At 43.8% G+C, this 18,250-nt stretch overlaps 3 protein-coding genes across 3 annotated transcripts; 1 reads left to right on the top strand and 2 right to left on the bottom strand.

Moving 5' to 3' along the window:
* LOC308075698 (UDP-galactose translocator-like) lies at positions 1-1,032 on the bottom strand (the record flags this gene model as incomplete). The annotated part of the gene is made up of 1 exon (XM_080415646.1): positions 1-1,032. The coding sequence occupies one exon, from the start codon at positions 1,030-1,032 to the stop codon at positions 1-3; it is 1,032 nt and encodes a 343-aa protein (XP_080271772.1).
* Positions 1,033-5,140: 4,108 nt separating this feature from the next.
* On the bottom strand, positions 5,141-7,024 carry LOC308075697 (nuclear pore complex protein Nup50-like; the record flags this gene model as incomplete). The annotated part of the gene is made up of 1 exon (XM_080415645.1): positions 5,141-7,024. One exon carries the CDS (start codon positions 7,022-7,024, stop codon positions 5,141-5,143), a length of 1,884 nt encoding a protein of 627 aa, XP_080271771.1.
* Positions 7,025-7,533: 509 nt separating this feature from the next.
* Positions 7,534-8,955, top strand: LOC308075696 (citrate synthase, mitochondrial-like; the record flags this gene model as incomplete). The annotated part of the gene is made up of 1 exon (XM_080415644.1): positions 7,534-8,955. The coding sequence occupies one exon, from the start codon at positions 7,534-7,536 to the stop codon at positions 8,953-8,955; it is 1,422 nt and encodes a 473-aa protein (XP_080271770.1).
* Between the last annotated feature and the right edge of the window lie 9,295 nt (positions 8,956-18,250).

Here is an 18,250-nt window from a genome sequence, read left to right as displayed (position 1 = left end):
CTATCCAACTGCCACAGTGGACAGGACCTCAGACGGTCTACTGTGGCTCTGCTGCTCTGTACCGTACATACTGTACATGCAGGCAGAGCCTATAACCATGGCAGCACCGCACGCAAACAGAAGGTCTAGATGGAAACCAAACAGGTAGACCGACAGCCCCGTGGTAATCACACAGGACAAGGACGTGGCGAACGTTTTGACAATGTTGTCGGCGTACTTCACCACCACGGCCACCAGGAGGCCCCCAAACGCCTGGATGAAAATGACCGCCCACACCATCGGCGTGTAGCCGGAGAAGAATCCATTAACGTAGACCGCCGCCCCGTCTTTCCACCAAACTCCCAGCATGCCGAGGGCCGTGCCGAAGAGTCCCAGCTGGACGTTTCGGAGCCATAAGGAGGCGGAGCTTCCTTTGAGGATCTTCTCAAAGTAAACGCCCGCGATGCCCGACGACACGCAGCAGACCAGCACGGCGACCAACCCCACCAAGGGGTTCTGGCTGGACGAGTCGACGGCCAGTTCCTTCTGTCCGTCCTGCTGCACCTGTATCAAGGCCACCCCGGCAAACAGGAGGAGCAGGGAAACCCACTGGACTCCGGACAGAGACTTTCTCAGTATCCACACGCTGAACAACGCCGTGGTCAGGATCTTCAGCTGCTGGGTCACCTGGAAGGTGGCAACGGGCAGGTTGGATATGGCCACGTACACCAGGTTGTTTTGCAGCGTGTAGAGGGCGGCGGGGAGGAGCAGCTTCAGCGTGTCCCTGTACTGGACCAACACGCTGTCGTACAGCAAGGACGCCGTCCGCGTCGGATTGCATCCGTTCTGCAGGAGGATGACGAGCACGCAGGTCAGAAGTTTGAGGGTCTCCGCCACGACGACGGCCGAGGTCTTGAGGAAACGGTCGCCGGGCAACGTGGAGACGTATCGCGTGCTGAGGACGAACAACGCATTTTGGACCACCAGCACCACCAGGCTGATGTATTTCAACTTCCTGTTAGCATCCTTTGCTGTTTCTTCTATGCCGGACATCCCGGACAACAGCCGTTGTTGTGGCAACAACGGCTGTTACAGACAATGGTGACTCTCAACAGTTGTTCACGTCCTTCAGAGGCGGATATGGTCTCGGTCAGCTACTATCATGATGTGTTTGTCTTTTGACAGAGAAATCTATGATATAGTAGAAATATACTAGCAAACATGATGTCACTCTTTACCAAATATGGAGTTCCACACAGCTCTATACGCCACATGAAATCCGCGATCGTTCGAAATGTTTTATCAAAATGTATGACATGCCCAGAATAGGGCTGCTAAGGTTCATGTGGTTAAGGCTAATGTATATGATTATTAATTAAATAATTACAGTTTTGTCAACATTTGGTCAAGCCACATGTTTGTATGACAAAGCAGAAACCCAGTGGTGGACGGTAACTACAAGTACGTTTACTTGAGTACTGTACATCTTTTGAGTATCTGTATAGTGTACTCGAGGATTAGCATTTTTGGATACTTGCACTCCATTACATGTCAAAGACAAATATTGTACTTTTGACTTCACTATATTAAGGAAGGGGAAAAATACATGAATTAAAAAAAAAAAGCTGATCTTCAAGCTCACAACGCGCCGTGATGCGACGCGCTGTGAGCTTGTGGATCTGCTATTTTCATAGTTATTGTCTCCGCCAGGCCGAAGGCATGGCGAGAGAGTATGTTTTACCCCTTGTCCGTCCGTCCGTCCGTGTGTCCGTGTGTGTGTGTGTGTCCGTCTGTCACCAGCTAATCTCCGGCACCGTTGGCCCCGGTCGCTCCGAAACTGTGCACACAAACTCCCTGGATGCCAATTCAGAACCTCTGCCCCAAATCTTTCACATGGGCCTGTTATAGCGCCACCATGAGGCTGATTTGTGCAAAACCCATTTGTTTATATTACTCCTACAAATTTTATCCAAACGTCATGCAAATCGGTACACAGTATTACTATAGTCATGTGATCAACACAGATCTGTCTGATTTCCCATATTCCATCCTCATTGCCTAAGGTTGGCTTCCAAAGTTTGCAGGATTGGTCCGTTTTGAACAAAAAGCCTCAAAGTATACACACAGCTTGGGATTTCCGTGAAATTTCACACGCACATTCCCACTAGGCCGAGGAAGAAATGCCACCCTTCTCACATTGGCCTGTTATAGCGCCACCAGCAGGTCTAATTTAGCAAAACAAATTTTTGGAACAAAATGCCTCAAATCATGAATGCAATCATGAATGCAAGAATAAATGGCACGGTTGGCACCCTTTTCACATTGGCCTATTATAGCGCCACCAGGAGGCCAGAATAACGTACCTGACCTGGCGGAGACCTGTGCTCCGAGGAGCACTTTTTCTAGTTGATTTTCTTTTTCGTTTATTCTGGCAAATCTTAGCATTTTTGGGGGAAAATATATCCAAGATATACAAGTATCTAAATGTCAATACTGCAGTGCATTGGTATCAAAAAGAAAATGTACTTGAACTTGAGCTTTTGAATACTTAAGTGTTTTTAAAATAACTTACAGTAGGCCTACTTTTGAATACGATATTTTTTAAAGCAATTCGTCTTGTACTTTAACCCCAAGTAAAACTTTGACGGAGCAACTTTCACTTGTAGTGTAGTAATATTTGACCAGGAGCATCAATACTTTGACTGAAGCCCTGTACAGCATTGGTTCTCAAAGTGGGGTCCGGGGACCCCCAGGGGTCCTTGAGGGAGTTCCAGGGGGTCCCCAGCTAAATGATAGATTAGGCACCAAATGGACCCTTATGGGTCTGTAACTCTGAGAGTGTACAAATGGAACCAAATGGACCCTAACGGGTCCATTTGATTCCATTTGTACACTCTCAGAGTTAAATTGACATAGATTTTACAATATAAATTGCGGTCCAAGTGATAGAAATGCCATTAAATGGGGGTCTGTAGCCCAATGCATGTCAAACTGGGGGGTCCTTGAAATTAAAATGGTTGAGAATCACTGCTAGAGCCGGGAAAAAAAAACTTCTCTTATGGGGGTCCCTGTCATATCTTTTCAAATGGGGGTCCGTGGGCTAATAAGTGTCAATTTGGGGGTCCTTGGCATGAAAAAGTTTGAAAACCACTGCTGTACGGTACATACTGTACTCGGTGTGGAAAACGTTGACTTTCGTCCTCCTGTGAGTATCCAGCGCGCGGCATATTTTCCCAGCGCCACGGAAAACAAATAATGGCGTATAGGAAGAGTGTCCGCCGCACACAACACAAACACGCAGAGAATATCCCAGGGCCCACCGCATGTTTTATCACAGGCAGACCATAATAATATGGGCGCCTCGACAAAAAAAAAAGGAAAAAAAGAAAGCCATAGCTTATTCACCTGTTTCCTAGGCTGTTCACTTCCTGTGTGTGTTCCACTTCCTGTCGATTTGATCCAATGAAATCCAATGAAACTGGTCAGATGACTAATGATATCCAATGACATCCGACAGGAAGTGGAAAACACACAGCCTCGGAAACAGGTGAAAGGGATGAAAACGTTTTGGAGCAAGTCGTGAGATCACTGCCAACTTACACAGAGCCAGTGGAACGTTGGGTTCGGTTTCGTCCGTAGCTTCCTGAAAGCAGTGTTGCCAGATCTGCTTATTATAATTTCCCCGCAAGATTTTATTTGAAAATAGCCGATCTACAAGCTCACAACGCGTCGCATCGCGACGCGTTGCGAGCTTGTAGATCTGCTATTTTCAAATAGCTGATGTATTATGTTAAAGTGCGTGTGTGTTAAATGTGGCCCATAGTCGCTTCTTTTGGGCTGGTTTTCCTAGACCTGGTTTCTTGTTTCTCTCACAGAATCTGGCAACGCTGCCTGTAAGCATGTGAACTACTTCCTGTTGGCAGAAGGGCATAGGGGCATGTCAGAGTGTGTGTGTGTGCAGTGGTGTTAAGTAACTATATGTACTCAAGTACTGTACTTAAGTGACATTATGAGGTATTTTTACTTTGCCTCTTTGCTCATTTTATTTTTCATAACCGACAATACGAATCAAGTCAACTTATAATGTAGTTTTCCTCTACAATAAATAGCTTGAGCGTGAACGCCTCAACATTCAGTACACTCACAAGAGTATCTGGGCAAAGAGGTTGAAAAGAAGTATCCTCTAGTCATCTATGCCTCCGTGAAATTAACTGCTAAGTGGACAGTATACTTTTTGCATAAACAAAGTTAGGCAAGGTTGTACGAATACAATTACGTGGCTACAGAGAAAACAATGTATGCTGTAGCTATCCGTACAGCATACAGGATAAACACAAGCAATTGGATGTGATCAAACAAGAAAATGAGCCGACACCTCTCCCCCCTCCAACAAAAACATATCACTTAATCCACCTTTAACAACTTTATCAACATGGCGTCCCCGCCCTGTGCATGTCACTGCAGGTGTAGTCTCGCGTGGCCAGACTGTTGCCTCCCACAATTTACAAATGTTTCCGGTCATACAGTCTGGGACTCGGAAGCTCTGATCATGATTAGAATATAAAGTGGATGTGAAAACAAAGGCGATTAAAACAAATGTAATTAATACATTTTCACCGCACAACATCGTCCCTCGACTAAGTATAAAATAGGGCCCAAGTGGGTTCAATAACTAATCCATAGGCTACTGGAGAGAAGCCCTGCTGCTGTGACCAGTGTGCGAGAAGATTCACCCAAATGTCTCCTGTTGAAACACAATACACACTTGGAGTCAGATATCCAAGGTTGGACGGACATTCTTTGTTTCTTTTGTTTCATTTTGGGGTATTAAACTATAACAGCACTCAAAACCAATTTGTCAACAGTTCTGGCAAGCCAGGAAAAAAAAAGAGTGACCGTGGTGGGGTTTGGTGAAGTCTGTGGGTTTACACTAGCCCGATTATCGGTCTGAAGCTGCGTGGAGCTTCAGTCTGACGTTGGCTACAGTGTAGGCGATTACAAGGGGGAGGGGATAAAAATTTCCCTAAACCAATCACAAGGGATCCCCACTCATTGGACGGTACTTTTTGTACCGAGTAAATCCTAGGTTCACAACACCAGACCAAGAGTGCCAGTCCACTCAGAGAGTGGGCGGGGTCTATGGTCTGGAACCAGGCTAGGTTTACAACACTTTCTTCCCTTCAAGAAGTTTGTGAAGTTCATCGGCATCTTCAGTGGTTTTGACTCTTATGAGCAGCGGCAGGGGGCTGGTGGGGTTCTTGTCGTCCACAGATGGGTTGGGTACACACACCACCAGCACGTTGTTCTTCCCCATCCTGGAGCAGGGCATGGAGGCCTGCAGGATGATGTTCAGCAAGATGTTCCCCAGGTTGGTGTCGGCACGGACTATGAGCTGGGTCTTTCCCTCGGGCGTGTGCTTCAAGTGCAACGTTCCGACGCCCTTCTCCTTGAACTCCGATTCCTTCTTGTAAAACAGCTTACACTTTTTGGAGTAAAAAGCATCCGTCTCCTTGACCTCTATGACTTCGGGTTTGGGGGGCTCGTCAGACTCCGTATCTGCGTTCTCATATGCAGGCTGGACGGTCTCGGCCCCTTCCCCTCCGGGCCAACCGGAGGGGAAGGGGGCTACGGACTCAGAGGAGGAGGAAGCCTGCGGTGATCCGAACCGGGAGGCTTGACCAAAGGGGCTGGACAAGGATAAGCCGAGCGGCAAGTACTTGTCCTTGTCAAAGGTAAACGGAATGGTGCTGCTGGAGAATGCGTCCTTATTCTTGTTAAACGGAAACAGAGTGCTGCTGCTGCTGCTGCTGCTGGAGTATGCCAGTGATGTGGGGGTAATGGTTGTTGGCAGGTGTGTGCCGGCCGACCCCACGGTCGCCATCGCCGAGGTGTCCGCCTTCTGCCCAAAGTTATGCTTTGTGACACCCGGGACGGGGGGAGCGAAGCTGCTTTTCTCCGGAGACGAGCCGTCCTTATCCTTGACAAAGGAAAATGATGGAGTGCTGCCGCTGGAGGAGGAAGAGGAGAGTGACGTGGCCGTACTGGTTGTCGGCAGGAGCGCCCACTGCTTCTCTCCTGACACTTGGCGGTCCGCGAGTCCTTCGAGCGCCGTGGCGGATCCAGCCGTCCCGGCTGCTTCTTCTGCCGCCGCCGCCCCCGAGTACTTCTCGTCGATTTGGGCCAGATGCTGCTCATAATCCCTGAAGACGGGGCTGAGGTCTAACAGAGGGTTGACGTCGACGTGCTTGGTGATCCAGTCCCGCACCGAGCAGTTGAGTGCGGCGAGCTCTTGTTGGTAGTCCTTATTGCTGCTTCTAGTGCAGCTGCTGCTGCTGTTGCCGCTAATACCACTGCTGTTGAAGATACTGCTGCTACTGATAATACTACTGCTGTTGAAGATACTGCTGCTAGTGCTGCTGCTGTTTCCGCTAATACCACTGCTGTTGAAGATACTGCTGCTAGTGCTGCTGCTGTTTCCGCTAATACCACTGCTGTTGAAGATACTGCTGCTAGTGCTGCTGCTGCTGCCGCTAATACCACTGCTGTTGAAGATACTGCTGCTGCTGCTGCTGTTGGCGTTTAGCGTCAGGCTAGGGGTGGAACCAGCGGTCTGCTTGGAAGCTATGTCAGCTGTGGGCTTGGAGGAGGAGGTGGGGTCGTTCAATGTTAAGCCAGGTGTAGCGTTAGCCGTTACGGTGTGGGAAGAGAAACCGCCGAATAAAGGAGTGGCGCCGTTTCCATTAGTCAGGCCGCTCAAGCCGCTAAATGCAGTGGTGCCGTTGCCGAAACCAAAGAATATTGGTGGTGGTGCTGCTGCTGCACCACTGGCAGTGCTTGTTGTCGACGTTGCGGGGATTCCTTCGAGCCCTTTGAAACCTCTGGGACTCTCACTCTCTCCTCCGGCATTTCGACGTATGGCCTTCTTAATTGCGCGGCTTTTCAACACAGACTCGCTGGCAATGGGGTAAGCCCCTGCCTCCTCTACCTCATCCTCCTGGTTCCAGTTCTTGTCAGTCAGGTTTTTGTCAGCGATCCTCTTTGCCATCAGGACTGTAGTGGTCTGGAAGAGGGTCTGTTGCTATATCTGCGTCCGTGTCTGGTAGTCACTGGGGCACTGATTGGGCTGAAAGCTTGCCCATTTAGAGTCATACATCATAGATATGTCATAGATGACCAAAATAATATCTAATTATTGATATATTTTTGAATGTTAATGTAGCAATACAATGCATTTTTGAATACTTAAGCATTTTTTTTAATAAGAAAGTACTCCAGTACTTTAACTAAACTTTCACTTGTAGTCGAGTTAATATTTCACCAGACATGCCTATATATACTTTGACTCAAGTACTAGTGTTGAGTACTTTGTACACCATGGGCTCTTGTCATGTCAACATTTGGTCATGGCAACAGTTTGTGTTGTGTATGACATCAGACCAGAGCCCTCTATACGCCCTCCGACTCAAATATGCATCATCTACTGTACATCACAACAAGAGTGTATAAAAGGCTGTGGAGCCGCTTTCTTGGTAATTTTACTTTGACATTAATGCAATGTCCATTCTGTCCAATTTTAGCAGGCGAGCGAGTAAACTCCTCAAGTCAAAGAAAGCCACTGATGTCATTGCGGTTGCCAGACACGCCAGCACGTCAACAACGACGAGTACAAATCTTAAGGAGGTTCTGGCGGACCTCATCCCAAAGGAACAGAACAGGATCAAGAACTTCAAACAGCAGCACGGGAAGAAGGTCATCGGACAGATCACTGTCGACATGGTCTACGGCGGGATGAGGGGAATGACGGGTCTGGTGTATGAGACCTCGGTCCTGGATCCCGACGAGGGCATCCGTTTCCGGGGCTACAGCATTCCAGAATGCCAGGAGTTGCTGCCCAAGGCGCCCGGGGGTCAGGAACCGCTGCCCGAGGGGCTCTTCTGGTTGCTCGTCACGGGGCAGGTGCCCACCAAGGAGCAGGTGAAGTGGGTGTCCAGCGAATGGGCCAATCGAGCGGCGCTCCCCTCTCACGTTGTCACCATGCTGGATAACTTCCCCACGAACCTGCACCCCATGTCTCAGTTCAGCGCCGCCATCACGGCTCTGAACAGCGAGAGCAGCTTTGCCCGAGCCTACTCCGAGGGCGTCAGCAAGGCAAAGTACTGGGAGTTTGTCTACGAGGACTCCATGGACTTAATCGCAAAGTTGCCCTGCGTCGCGGCCAAGATCTACCGCAACCTGTACCGCGGAGGCAGCTCCATTGGAACCATCGACTCCAACCTGGACTGGTCCCACAATTTCACCAACATGCTGGGCTACACGGACGCCCAGTTCACCGAGCTCATGAGGCTCTACCTCACCATCCACTGTGACCACGAGGGAGGCAACGTCAGCGCCCACACCAGCCACCTGGTGGGAAGCGCCCTCTCCGATCCCTACCTGTGCTTCAGCGCGGCCCTGAACGGCCTGGCCGGGCCGCTGCACGGCCTAGCCAATCAGGAGGTGCTGGTGTGGCTGGAGGCCCTGCAGAAGGAGCTCGGCGGAGAGGCGTCCGACGAGAGGATGAGGGAATACATCTGGAACACGCTGAAGTCCGGCCGGGTCGTGCCGGGCTACGGCCACGCCGTCCTGAGGAAGACGGACCCGCGCTACGCGTGCCAGCGGGAGTTTGCGCTGAAGCACCTGCCCGACGACCCCATGTTCAAGCTGGTGGCTCAGCTGTATAAGATTGCCCCCGACGTCCTGCTGGAGCAGGGCAAGGCCAAGAACCCGTGGCCCAACGTGGACGCCCACAGTGGAGTGCTGCTGCGGTACTACGGCATGACGGAGATGAGTTACTACACCGTGCTGTTTGGCGTCTCCCGGGCTCTGGGCGTGCTCGCCCAGTTGGTGTGGAGCCGAGCCCTGGGATTCCCCTTGGAGCGGCCTAAGTCCATGAGCACCGAGGGACTGATGTCCCTGGTGGGCGCCAAGTCAAGCTGAAGGAACAGGCAGATAGGTGTGTGTGTGGGGTTAGAGCATACATGGGCAACTAGCGTTCCGGGGGCCACATGCAGACCCCCCCCCCCTTCACTTAATGGGGCCCGCAGGTTAATATCGGAATGCTGATATATTATTGATTTCAGCTGTTACAATTCCAAACATGCAATTATTATTAGCTATATTAGTAGCTTAATGACTAGTATTAAAATGCTATTGTCTTTTTTTATGTCCAATATTATATATGTATTTGTATTTAAGTTCATAAAGTAAGTATAACTAAATGCATTTGAAATGAACAAAAAATCGTACTTTTTAGGATGCCAATTCAAAAGTAGCAAAAATAGTAGATCTACAAGCTCAAAACGTGTCACGCTGCGACGCGCTTTGTGCTTGTAGATCTGCTATTTTGCTATAGAAACACAGAAACACACATAAAAGTAGCAAAAATAGCAGATCTACAAGCTCAAAACGCTGCGACGCGTTTTGAACTTGTAGATCTGCTATTTTTGCTACTTTTGTGTGACATTGAATGGCGAAGTACAGCATTCATTTATGAAAAAAGTGGAAATACAGTGGCCCTCAACATCATCAGAGTTGCCCAACCCTGGGGTTAGAGATAAGTAATACGTACCACACAAGCAGACATCACATGAGTCCTTCCCAAACCCTAAGATACAAGTACGCTTTTGAAGTCAATTCATGAAAAAAGGGGCCTGGTAGTGAGTGTTAAAATGTGCTCGTTAAATCCTCCTATAATTTCATAAACCTCTGTCACGGTGTCATGGACGGTGGTGAGGCCAAAATTGCTCTGCCCGGTTCTCCTCAGTGGCTGCAGCAATTGATCCGAAATTGCACACAGCCATTGACCGTTACCATGTGCAAATCTCAGCTGTTTATTTGCGTTTTTATGTAGTCGCCATGGTTACGGGTTGCCAGATCATGTGCGCATATTCCCCCACGGATGCGTCGACCGCGTATGGACTAGTAGATTTAATTTATCCACCATGCCTCCACCATATGGAGGCATGCCCCATGGCCTAATTTTCCACCTGCCTGCTGTGCTCCGGGAAATGTAGAAGGTGCTCCGTCACCTCAAATGCACGTACAATACAATACATTTTAGGCTATTTATTATTGATTCAACTTTCACATTTTCCCTTCAATGTCCCTTCCTGCAATGGAAAAGGACCGTGGATGAAATTAAACCAAATTACGCTTGTAAATCGCCACAATTTAAACACTTTGTTATTCGCTGTTAGAAAAAAGGACATGAATCTGACTAAAAGTCAGATTCATGGGAATAATTACAACTGAACATAGACAGCTACAATGACAGAATACTGCTGAAAAGTTAGTTTCAGAACTGTTTTTTTAGTGAAAGATCAAACACGCTTCAGAAGCCATGATCAGCGTCGCGATGACACACAGACACATGAACGATGCCAAAACTAAGACAAGAACTGCATGTTTTTGTTTTTCCTGTCTGTTGACGTGCACTCTATTCTATCCAACCTTTCTTTCTTAGCCTCAATAAATCAAGGCATTCCTTGAACAAAGTTACCCCAGACTAAAACTTCAAATAAAAACTAAACAAAAGACAGTATATTTCTAACTAAAACTAGCCTACGTATGCACATGTAAACCTAACTAAAATGAATCAAACATAAAACTAAACTTGAATATTTCTGCGTTCGCGTGCGTGCACGTACTGACATGACATCTGACCTAGTCACACTTATCTTCACTTTTTCTGAAAAGCCTTTGTTGTGCCTGATTTGGCCAGTGTGAAAAGAGGCTAATTCACACCTGGCACCATTTCACACTTGGTAAATCCCCCCCTTTGTTCGTGGCAATGCTTGCACAATTCACTGATGTTTCACTTAAGGGCCAATTGACTATATTCACATATATATAGATTCCCTGGGTGGCATTATTTCATTAACTTAACCCATTAAGACCGGGAACGCATCTGTGTGTAATTCTTAGATTTCTTTGGGCTATTCAAAAATAGCAGATATGCAAGCTCATAGTGCGGCACAGAGTGCCGCACTATGAACTTGTAGATCTGCTATTTTTGAAAAATCGTAGATATATTCAAAGATTTTGGAAATCTTTGAATATATATTTTTTAAAGCCATATATATATATTATTTTTTTTACTTCTGGGGGTCCCTGGAACAAAATATTTTGAGATGGGGTCCACGGCCAAATACATATAATGTTTTAGAACCAATTATAGCAACATAATTATATATATTAACTGATATTATAGCAACATAGGTTTTTTCCAAAAACTGTTAGGATTTAGAAGACATTTGTAGAATGCAAAATTTGTTTCGCATATTCAAAGACCCATGATTTTCCACGATTTTTTCCAAGAAATTGCCCAAAGAAATCAAAAAATGACACAGTTGCGTTCCCGGCCTGAAAGGGTTAATAGCAAAATGGCCGCCATGTGAATATGGTGAATGGCAGGCTCTCTGAAACTTTGGAATGTCAAATACAGTATGCATTCTGTCAGAGTGTCTGTTTCTCCAGTCCTCCCTGCCTGTGTGAGCGCTCCTGCCGGACAATGGCTGCTGGCTTGAGCCGCATGGAGCTCACGCTGGACCACAACTTCCTTATTTATTGTGACATCGTCTATGTCGGGTGGGAACCTCACTATGTCCAAAAAACTGTCACTTTTCAGGATTCAAATTCAAAAACAGAAAAAGCAGCAGATCTACAAGCTCAAAACGGGTCGCATGGCAGTTACAGCAGTAAGGGGGGGATATAAAGCTACAGTACAGTACAGTGTATGTACAGTCTTGACCAAAAATGGAATCAAATGGAAAATCAAAGCAGCAATATAACAACAATAACAGACCTACAATAACAGACTTAATAAAGCATTGGGTTAGCTATTCAGGTGTTTTTTTGCCCTCATGTTTTTAATTGCTTTTTAGACTAATTTGTTTTTAGACGTGTTGTTTTTGTGCAAATTAAAAATGCGCTAGCATTTTGATATTTGTTTCAAATAATAAAGTGCAATACACATAAAATGTATCATTAATACTATACCCCAAATAGTCCAAGATAGCGAAAACGCCACAGTTATTATGAGATATTGCTCCTACAATAGCAATGACGATACAAATAACATACTAACCCCCCAAAAGTTCAAGACCCCCAAAAAAAAAAACACAGTTCTGAGACACTATAGTCCCTGGAGCGAGTTTCGGTCAATACAAACTTCTTCAGACATCTCCAGATGCCTGCAGGTAAACGTTAATAAAAGTTGTTCTTATTGTGTAACTGTAGACGGTGGGCGGGTTATTTGATTTGATCCTCTATACGTCTGATCCCCACCTACGCACCCGTCTCTGAGCTGATCATGTGTTTGGGTAAGAACTTAGTTTTTTTTTTTCCTGATTCCACTACATCTCAAAGACAAATAGTGCACACAATGTGGTGGGACATGGCAGTTTTGTCTGCTACATTAACCGATTAAGACCGGTAACGCATCTGTGTCATTTCTTTTGATTTATTTGGGCTATTCAAAAATAGCAGATCTACAAGCTTGTAGATCTGCAAGCTTGTACATTTGTGCAAATCTTTGAATATACATATATATATATATATATATATTTTTTAAGCGAACATTTGTAACTCAAATCTTTGCTTCTGGGAGGTCCCTGGAACAAAACATTTTACAAATGTTCGCTTTAATATTGAAAGATTTGCGCACATTTTCACTATTTTTCTAAAATAGCAGATCTGCAAGCTCAAAGGTACGGCACTCTGGGGATTCTACAAAATAATGTATTTTAAATCCTAACAGTTTTCAGAAAAAAACAAATGTTTCTATGTCAGATGTCCTCAAACGTTTTCATGTCAAGGACCCTCAAAATGATATGCATTTGGCAGCGGACCCCCATCTCAAAATATTTTGTTCCAGGGACCCCCAGAAGCAACGATTTGAGTCAAAAAAAATTGCTTTAAACAATATATATATATATATATATATATATATTATATATATAAGATTTGCACCAATTTTCACGATTTTCCAAAAATCTTGAAAATTGGTGCACATCTTTGATATATCTGCTATTTTTGAATAGCCAAAGAAATCAAAAAATGACACAGATGCGTTCCCGGATTGGATGGGTTAAGGATTCGTGCTTTTCCGTCCATAGAAGTAGTCCATAACCGCACGATAAAGGTATTTATTCTTTCTGATTGGTAGAGAGTCAGAGACGGCATGATGATAAATCCAATTTCTAACATTAACTCGGCATAAAGCAACAGTATTATGTTCGGCATGACGTCTCTGGTCGGGCAGTGGTGGAAAGTAACTAAGTACATTTACTTAAGTACTGTACTTAAGTACAATTTTGAGGTATTTGTACTTTACTTAAGTATTTCCAATTTCCAGTACTTTTACTTCTACCCACTACATCTCAGAGGCAAATATTATACTTTTACTCCACTACATTTATTTGAAAACTTTAGTCACTAGTTACTTTTCAGATATAAATTATTACAATATAAAACATACATTAACCACTTTAGCCTTATATTATACATAGGCTATTTGAAAATAGCCGATCTACAAGCTCACAACGCGTTGCGATGCGACGCGTTGTGAGCTTGTAGATCTGCTATTTTCAAATATTTAGTATGTTTACTTTTGATACTTTAAGTACATTTTGATGCCAATACTTTTGTACTTTTACTCAAGTCAATTTTGAATGCTGGACTTTTACTTGTAACAGAGTATTTTTATATTGCAGTATTGGTACTTTTACTTAAGTAAAAAATTTGAGTACTTTTCCCACCGTTCTGGTCGGGTGGAAACCCCATATTGTCCAAAACCGTTACCGTTTCAGGATTTCAAATTAAAAAACGATCAAAAGTAGCAGATCTACAAGCTCAAAAATGTGTCGCTTTGCGCCGCGTCTTGAGTTACTGTTTGATGCTTTTGTGTGACGCTGTAGTATAGTAGGGTGTTAAATTGTATTGAAAAAAAAACATAAAAAGCTAGAATAAGGAGATAAGAGGTTTCTGCCCCGATAGCAACGTCATACTGCACTGCAGAGATGAGCGGGTCGATAGTATGTAAATTAACCCATTAAAGCCCGGGAACCCATCTCTGTCCTTTTTTAATTTTCTTTCACTATTCAAAAATAACATATATACAAGCTTGTAGATCTGCTATTTTTTCAAAAATCGTGAAAATTGGCACAGATGCGTTCCCGGTCTGAAGGGGTTAAAGGAGAATTCCGGACAAATTAAGTGTTATCTTTGATGTCTCGTTACTCACCTACCGATGTGAAAAGTAGCGTTCTTTTTTTTCATATATTCCCCTGTCGTCATTTTTTAAACACCCTCCGTTGTTATAATGGGAGCCGCTGGGTTAGTGAAGTTCGTCTATTATAACCGATGCAATGTTATTTTTTTCTCTACTACGATTCATTGTAGAGTCTCATGATAGTCAAACATGCGCTGAAAATTCCTGCGAGCCTGCCGTTAATGGCGAACGATTTAACACTGGTTGCTTGTTTCCAGATTCTGGCAACACGAGTTTAAAAAATGACGACAGGGGAATATATGAAAAAAAAGAACGCTACTTTTCACATCGGTAGGTGAGTAACGAGACATCAAAGATAACACTTAATTTGTCCGGAATTCTCCTTTAAATGCACGTAAAAATGAGTCATACTGTGCTTCAGACGGTACTGTAATTGCATGTTTGTTTTCCTATAACGCATTTCAATTTCAAGGACATTATGGAGGCAGGGGGAGCAGAAATGATTGAATACATCCCCATTCCCTGTCATTCACACAGCGGCATCCTCAGCATTGATTTATCCACTTTGAGACACTCTCTCTCTCTCTCTGAGCCAGGATAACATTCACTCAGGATAAGAGTGCCGCGCTATGAGCTTGTAGATCTGCTATCTTTGAAAAATCATGAAAATGTATGCAAATCTTTGAATATGTATGTTTTAAAGCGAACATTTGTAACTCAAATCTTTGATTCTGGGGATTCTACAATTGTCTTCTGAATCCTAACAGTTAAAAAAAAAAATCATGTTGCTATAATATCAGTGGTTCTCAAACTTTTTCATGTCAAGGACCACCCAACATGAGATGTATTTGGCCACGGACCCCCATCTCAAAAATGTTTTGTTCCAGGGACCCCCAGAAGCAAAGATTTGAGTCACAAATTTGCTTTAAAAATATATATATTCAAAGATTTGCACACATTTTCAAGATTTTTTCAAAAATAGCAGATATACAAGCTCATAGCGCGGCACTCGGTGCCGCGCTATGAGCTTGTATATCTGCTATTTTTGAATAGCCAAAGACATCTAAAAGGACAGAGATGCGTTTGTGGATTGAATGGGCTAAATTTTAGCCGCTAAAAGGAGCCGTGGTTAATAAGCCTTATATTCAAAAGAGGTTTTTGAGGATGATTTCAATGCAGTCAAATAGACTTGAGCCATCTGCACCTCTTTTTTATTAAATATGCAGTATTGCCTATAGATACGGTACATGTTTTTCAATCCCGTTTATTTATGTTCAAATTGAATGAAATGTAAACAACACATTCCCTGTTCTTTTCATAATTGTTTTCGTGTTACTTCTGATATTCACTCCTATTCCACACAAGGCAAAGAGATGATTTTAATTTACCTTTTTGGCGTACTTCAAAACATCAATATTTCATCAGATTTAGAGGCCCTCAGTTGTGGAGCTCTCTAGACGCATCACTTAAGTAATCACTATCCTTCCCCGTATTTATTTTAGCATCTAAAACAATATCTAATTTCTTCCTCACCATAGATCAATCTTTACAAATTAGTTTTTTTGTCTTTTTCTTCTTTTGTGCAGTTTGTGTGTTTTTATGTATGTATTGCACCGCTGCTCCCCTTGTAAACGTGTATCACTTTATATTGTTCTTATTTAACTTTTAATCCTTGTTATTTAATGACCTCTTCCGTGAAGGAAAGGATTCCAAATAAGCCTGCCGGCTTCTTCCTTTCCTTGCAACTTGTTTTCTTTGATATGTATTGTTTACTTTTTTTTTAATAACAATGTGCTAAATAAACTAAACAAAATAATACTGTATGCCTTAATAACAGGGGTCTTCAACGTTTTTCAGGCCAAGGACCCCATAGCTGAGAGAGAGATGAAGCAGGGACCCCCTTGATCTATATTGCATAAAATTGTGTTTCAGATTACATTTTTGTTTTGTTTACTTGGTCTGCTCTTTGTTTCCCTCTACACCTACACCTAAAATAGCCGATCTCCTGAAATACTCCAGTAAAGTAAAAAATACCTCACAATTGTACTTAAGTACAGTACTTGAGTAAATGTACTTAAGTTACTTTACACCCCTGCGGAAAACCCTAATGACATGAAGTGCGATTGTGATCTGTGAGGATCTGCTTGCGACATGGCCAGTGAGGAGGGCCGTTCAGGACCGGGTTGGAAGATGGCGTCCCCCACCTCAGGATTACACGTTTCATGTTTGTGAATATCTTTGTGCAAAAATGACTTGTAAACGACACACACACACACACACACACACACACACACACACACACACACACACACACACACACACACACACACACACACACACACACACACACACACACACACACACACACACACACCGCAAACAACAGTCACAAGCTACTGGGTGATGCCGATAAGCTACCATAGGGCCTATAGCCTATAGCTATGATCCACACATTACCGGTCGTTCCAATAGAATTAATAGAATTTAAGTTTCCGGCGGTGTTGAACAAGAATCTATTATGTTCAGTCACCTTTCCCTTGGATACATACAGAAAGGTTGGAAAAATTGTGAGGACCCTATTATCATAATTCATCCGCTTTCATGGGAGCTTTTCCCAGCAGTGGTATAAGCCAAGGAAGAACACAATGCGTGCAACTGTGCGTGCGTGCGGGCGTGCGTGCGGTGTGTGTGCGTGCGTGCGTGCGGTGTGCGTGTATCACGCTAGCCTATTATCATAAGCCCAGAGTAGGGACAGTATAGGGTCCATGTGGTTAATTTAGGTTGCGTTTCATTTGTCCGTGTTTCTGACATGTTGCCTGATTGGCTGACTGCAAATCGGAAGAATCTGATTGGCTAGGAGTGCTCATGCTTGGAACTGCGAATGCAGGGTTTTCGAGCGTGAGAGAGTGGTCGTGACATTCATCAGGGAAAGGAAAAGAAAGCATGACTGTCAAGCTTTTGGCGGAAGTTCAATGAGGAAAGATCTTTTTTTTCTAACAGCTCATGCATCCTGTTGCCGGTGTTATGCTGGTGTGATTAATCAAATGTTTAATGTGACATCTATGAAGGGATGTCTTTATGCCAGGTCACACTGAAGTCAGTGTTCTCTGCACAGCTTTGACAATTGTAGTTAAGAGCTTACATTCCATTAGCTATCACACCGTGAGAAAGAAAAAAAAAACTGAACCAAATACAGACTACATTTCACCCAATACGTTTATAACAATACATGACTATTTCAAAGAAAGGAGGTCGCGCAGCTCATAGCCACGATGCAATTCCTTTTTGTTTAAATTTGTATTAAAGACACCAACGTTTCGACAGAGTATGTCCTCCCCAGGGCAGTGGTGGAAAAAGTACTCAATTGCTTTACGTAAGTGAAAGTATCAATACTGCAAAGTAGAAATATTCTGTTACAAGTAAAAGTCTGGAATTCAAAATTGACTTGAGTGAAAGTACAAAAGTATTGGCATCAAAAGGAACTTAAAGTACCAAAAGTAAAAGTATTCATTAAGCAGAATGTCCCAGCAGAATGTCCCCGCATTTTTCAAATAAATATATATATAAATATATATTTATATTTATATTTATATATATATATATATATATATATATATATATATATATATATATCCGACCTACAAGATCACAATGTGTCGCATCGCAACACATTGGGAGCTTGTAGATCGGCTATGTTCAAACGGCCGAAATGTATACAGAGCTGAAGTGGTTAATGTATGTTTTGTAATAATAATCAAAATCTACAAAGTAACTATAGTAACTAAAAATGTCAAATAAATGTGGTGGAGTAAAAGTACAATATTTGGATCCGAGATGTAGTGGAGTAGACCTCAAAATTGTACTTAAGTACAGTACTTAAGTAAATGTACTTAGTTACTTTACACCACTGCTTTAGGGTACAGGTATGTGAACTATTGACTATATATGACTATTGAAATACAAGTATAATGCTCTGTCAATTATGTGACATAAGGGAGTTAG

Source organism: Gymnoscopelus braueri (assembly GCF_963280865.1).
Source record: "Gymnoscopelus braueri genome assembly, chromosome: 20".
In the NCBI taxonomy this organism is placed as follows: Eukaryota; Metazoa; Chordata; class Actinopteri; order Myctophiformes; family Myctophidae; genus Gymnoscopelus; species Gymnoscopelus braueri.
Note: the sequence above shows the minus strand (reverse complement) of the source record. Positions and strands in the feature narration are given on the sequence as shown.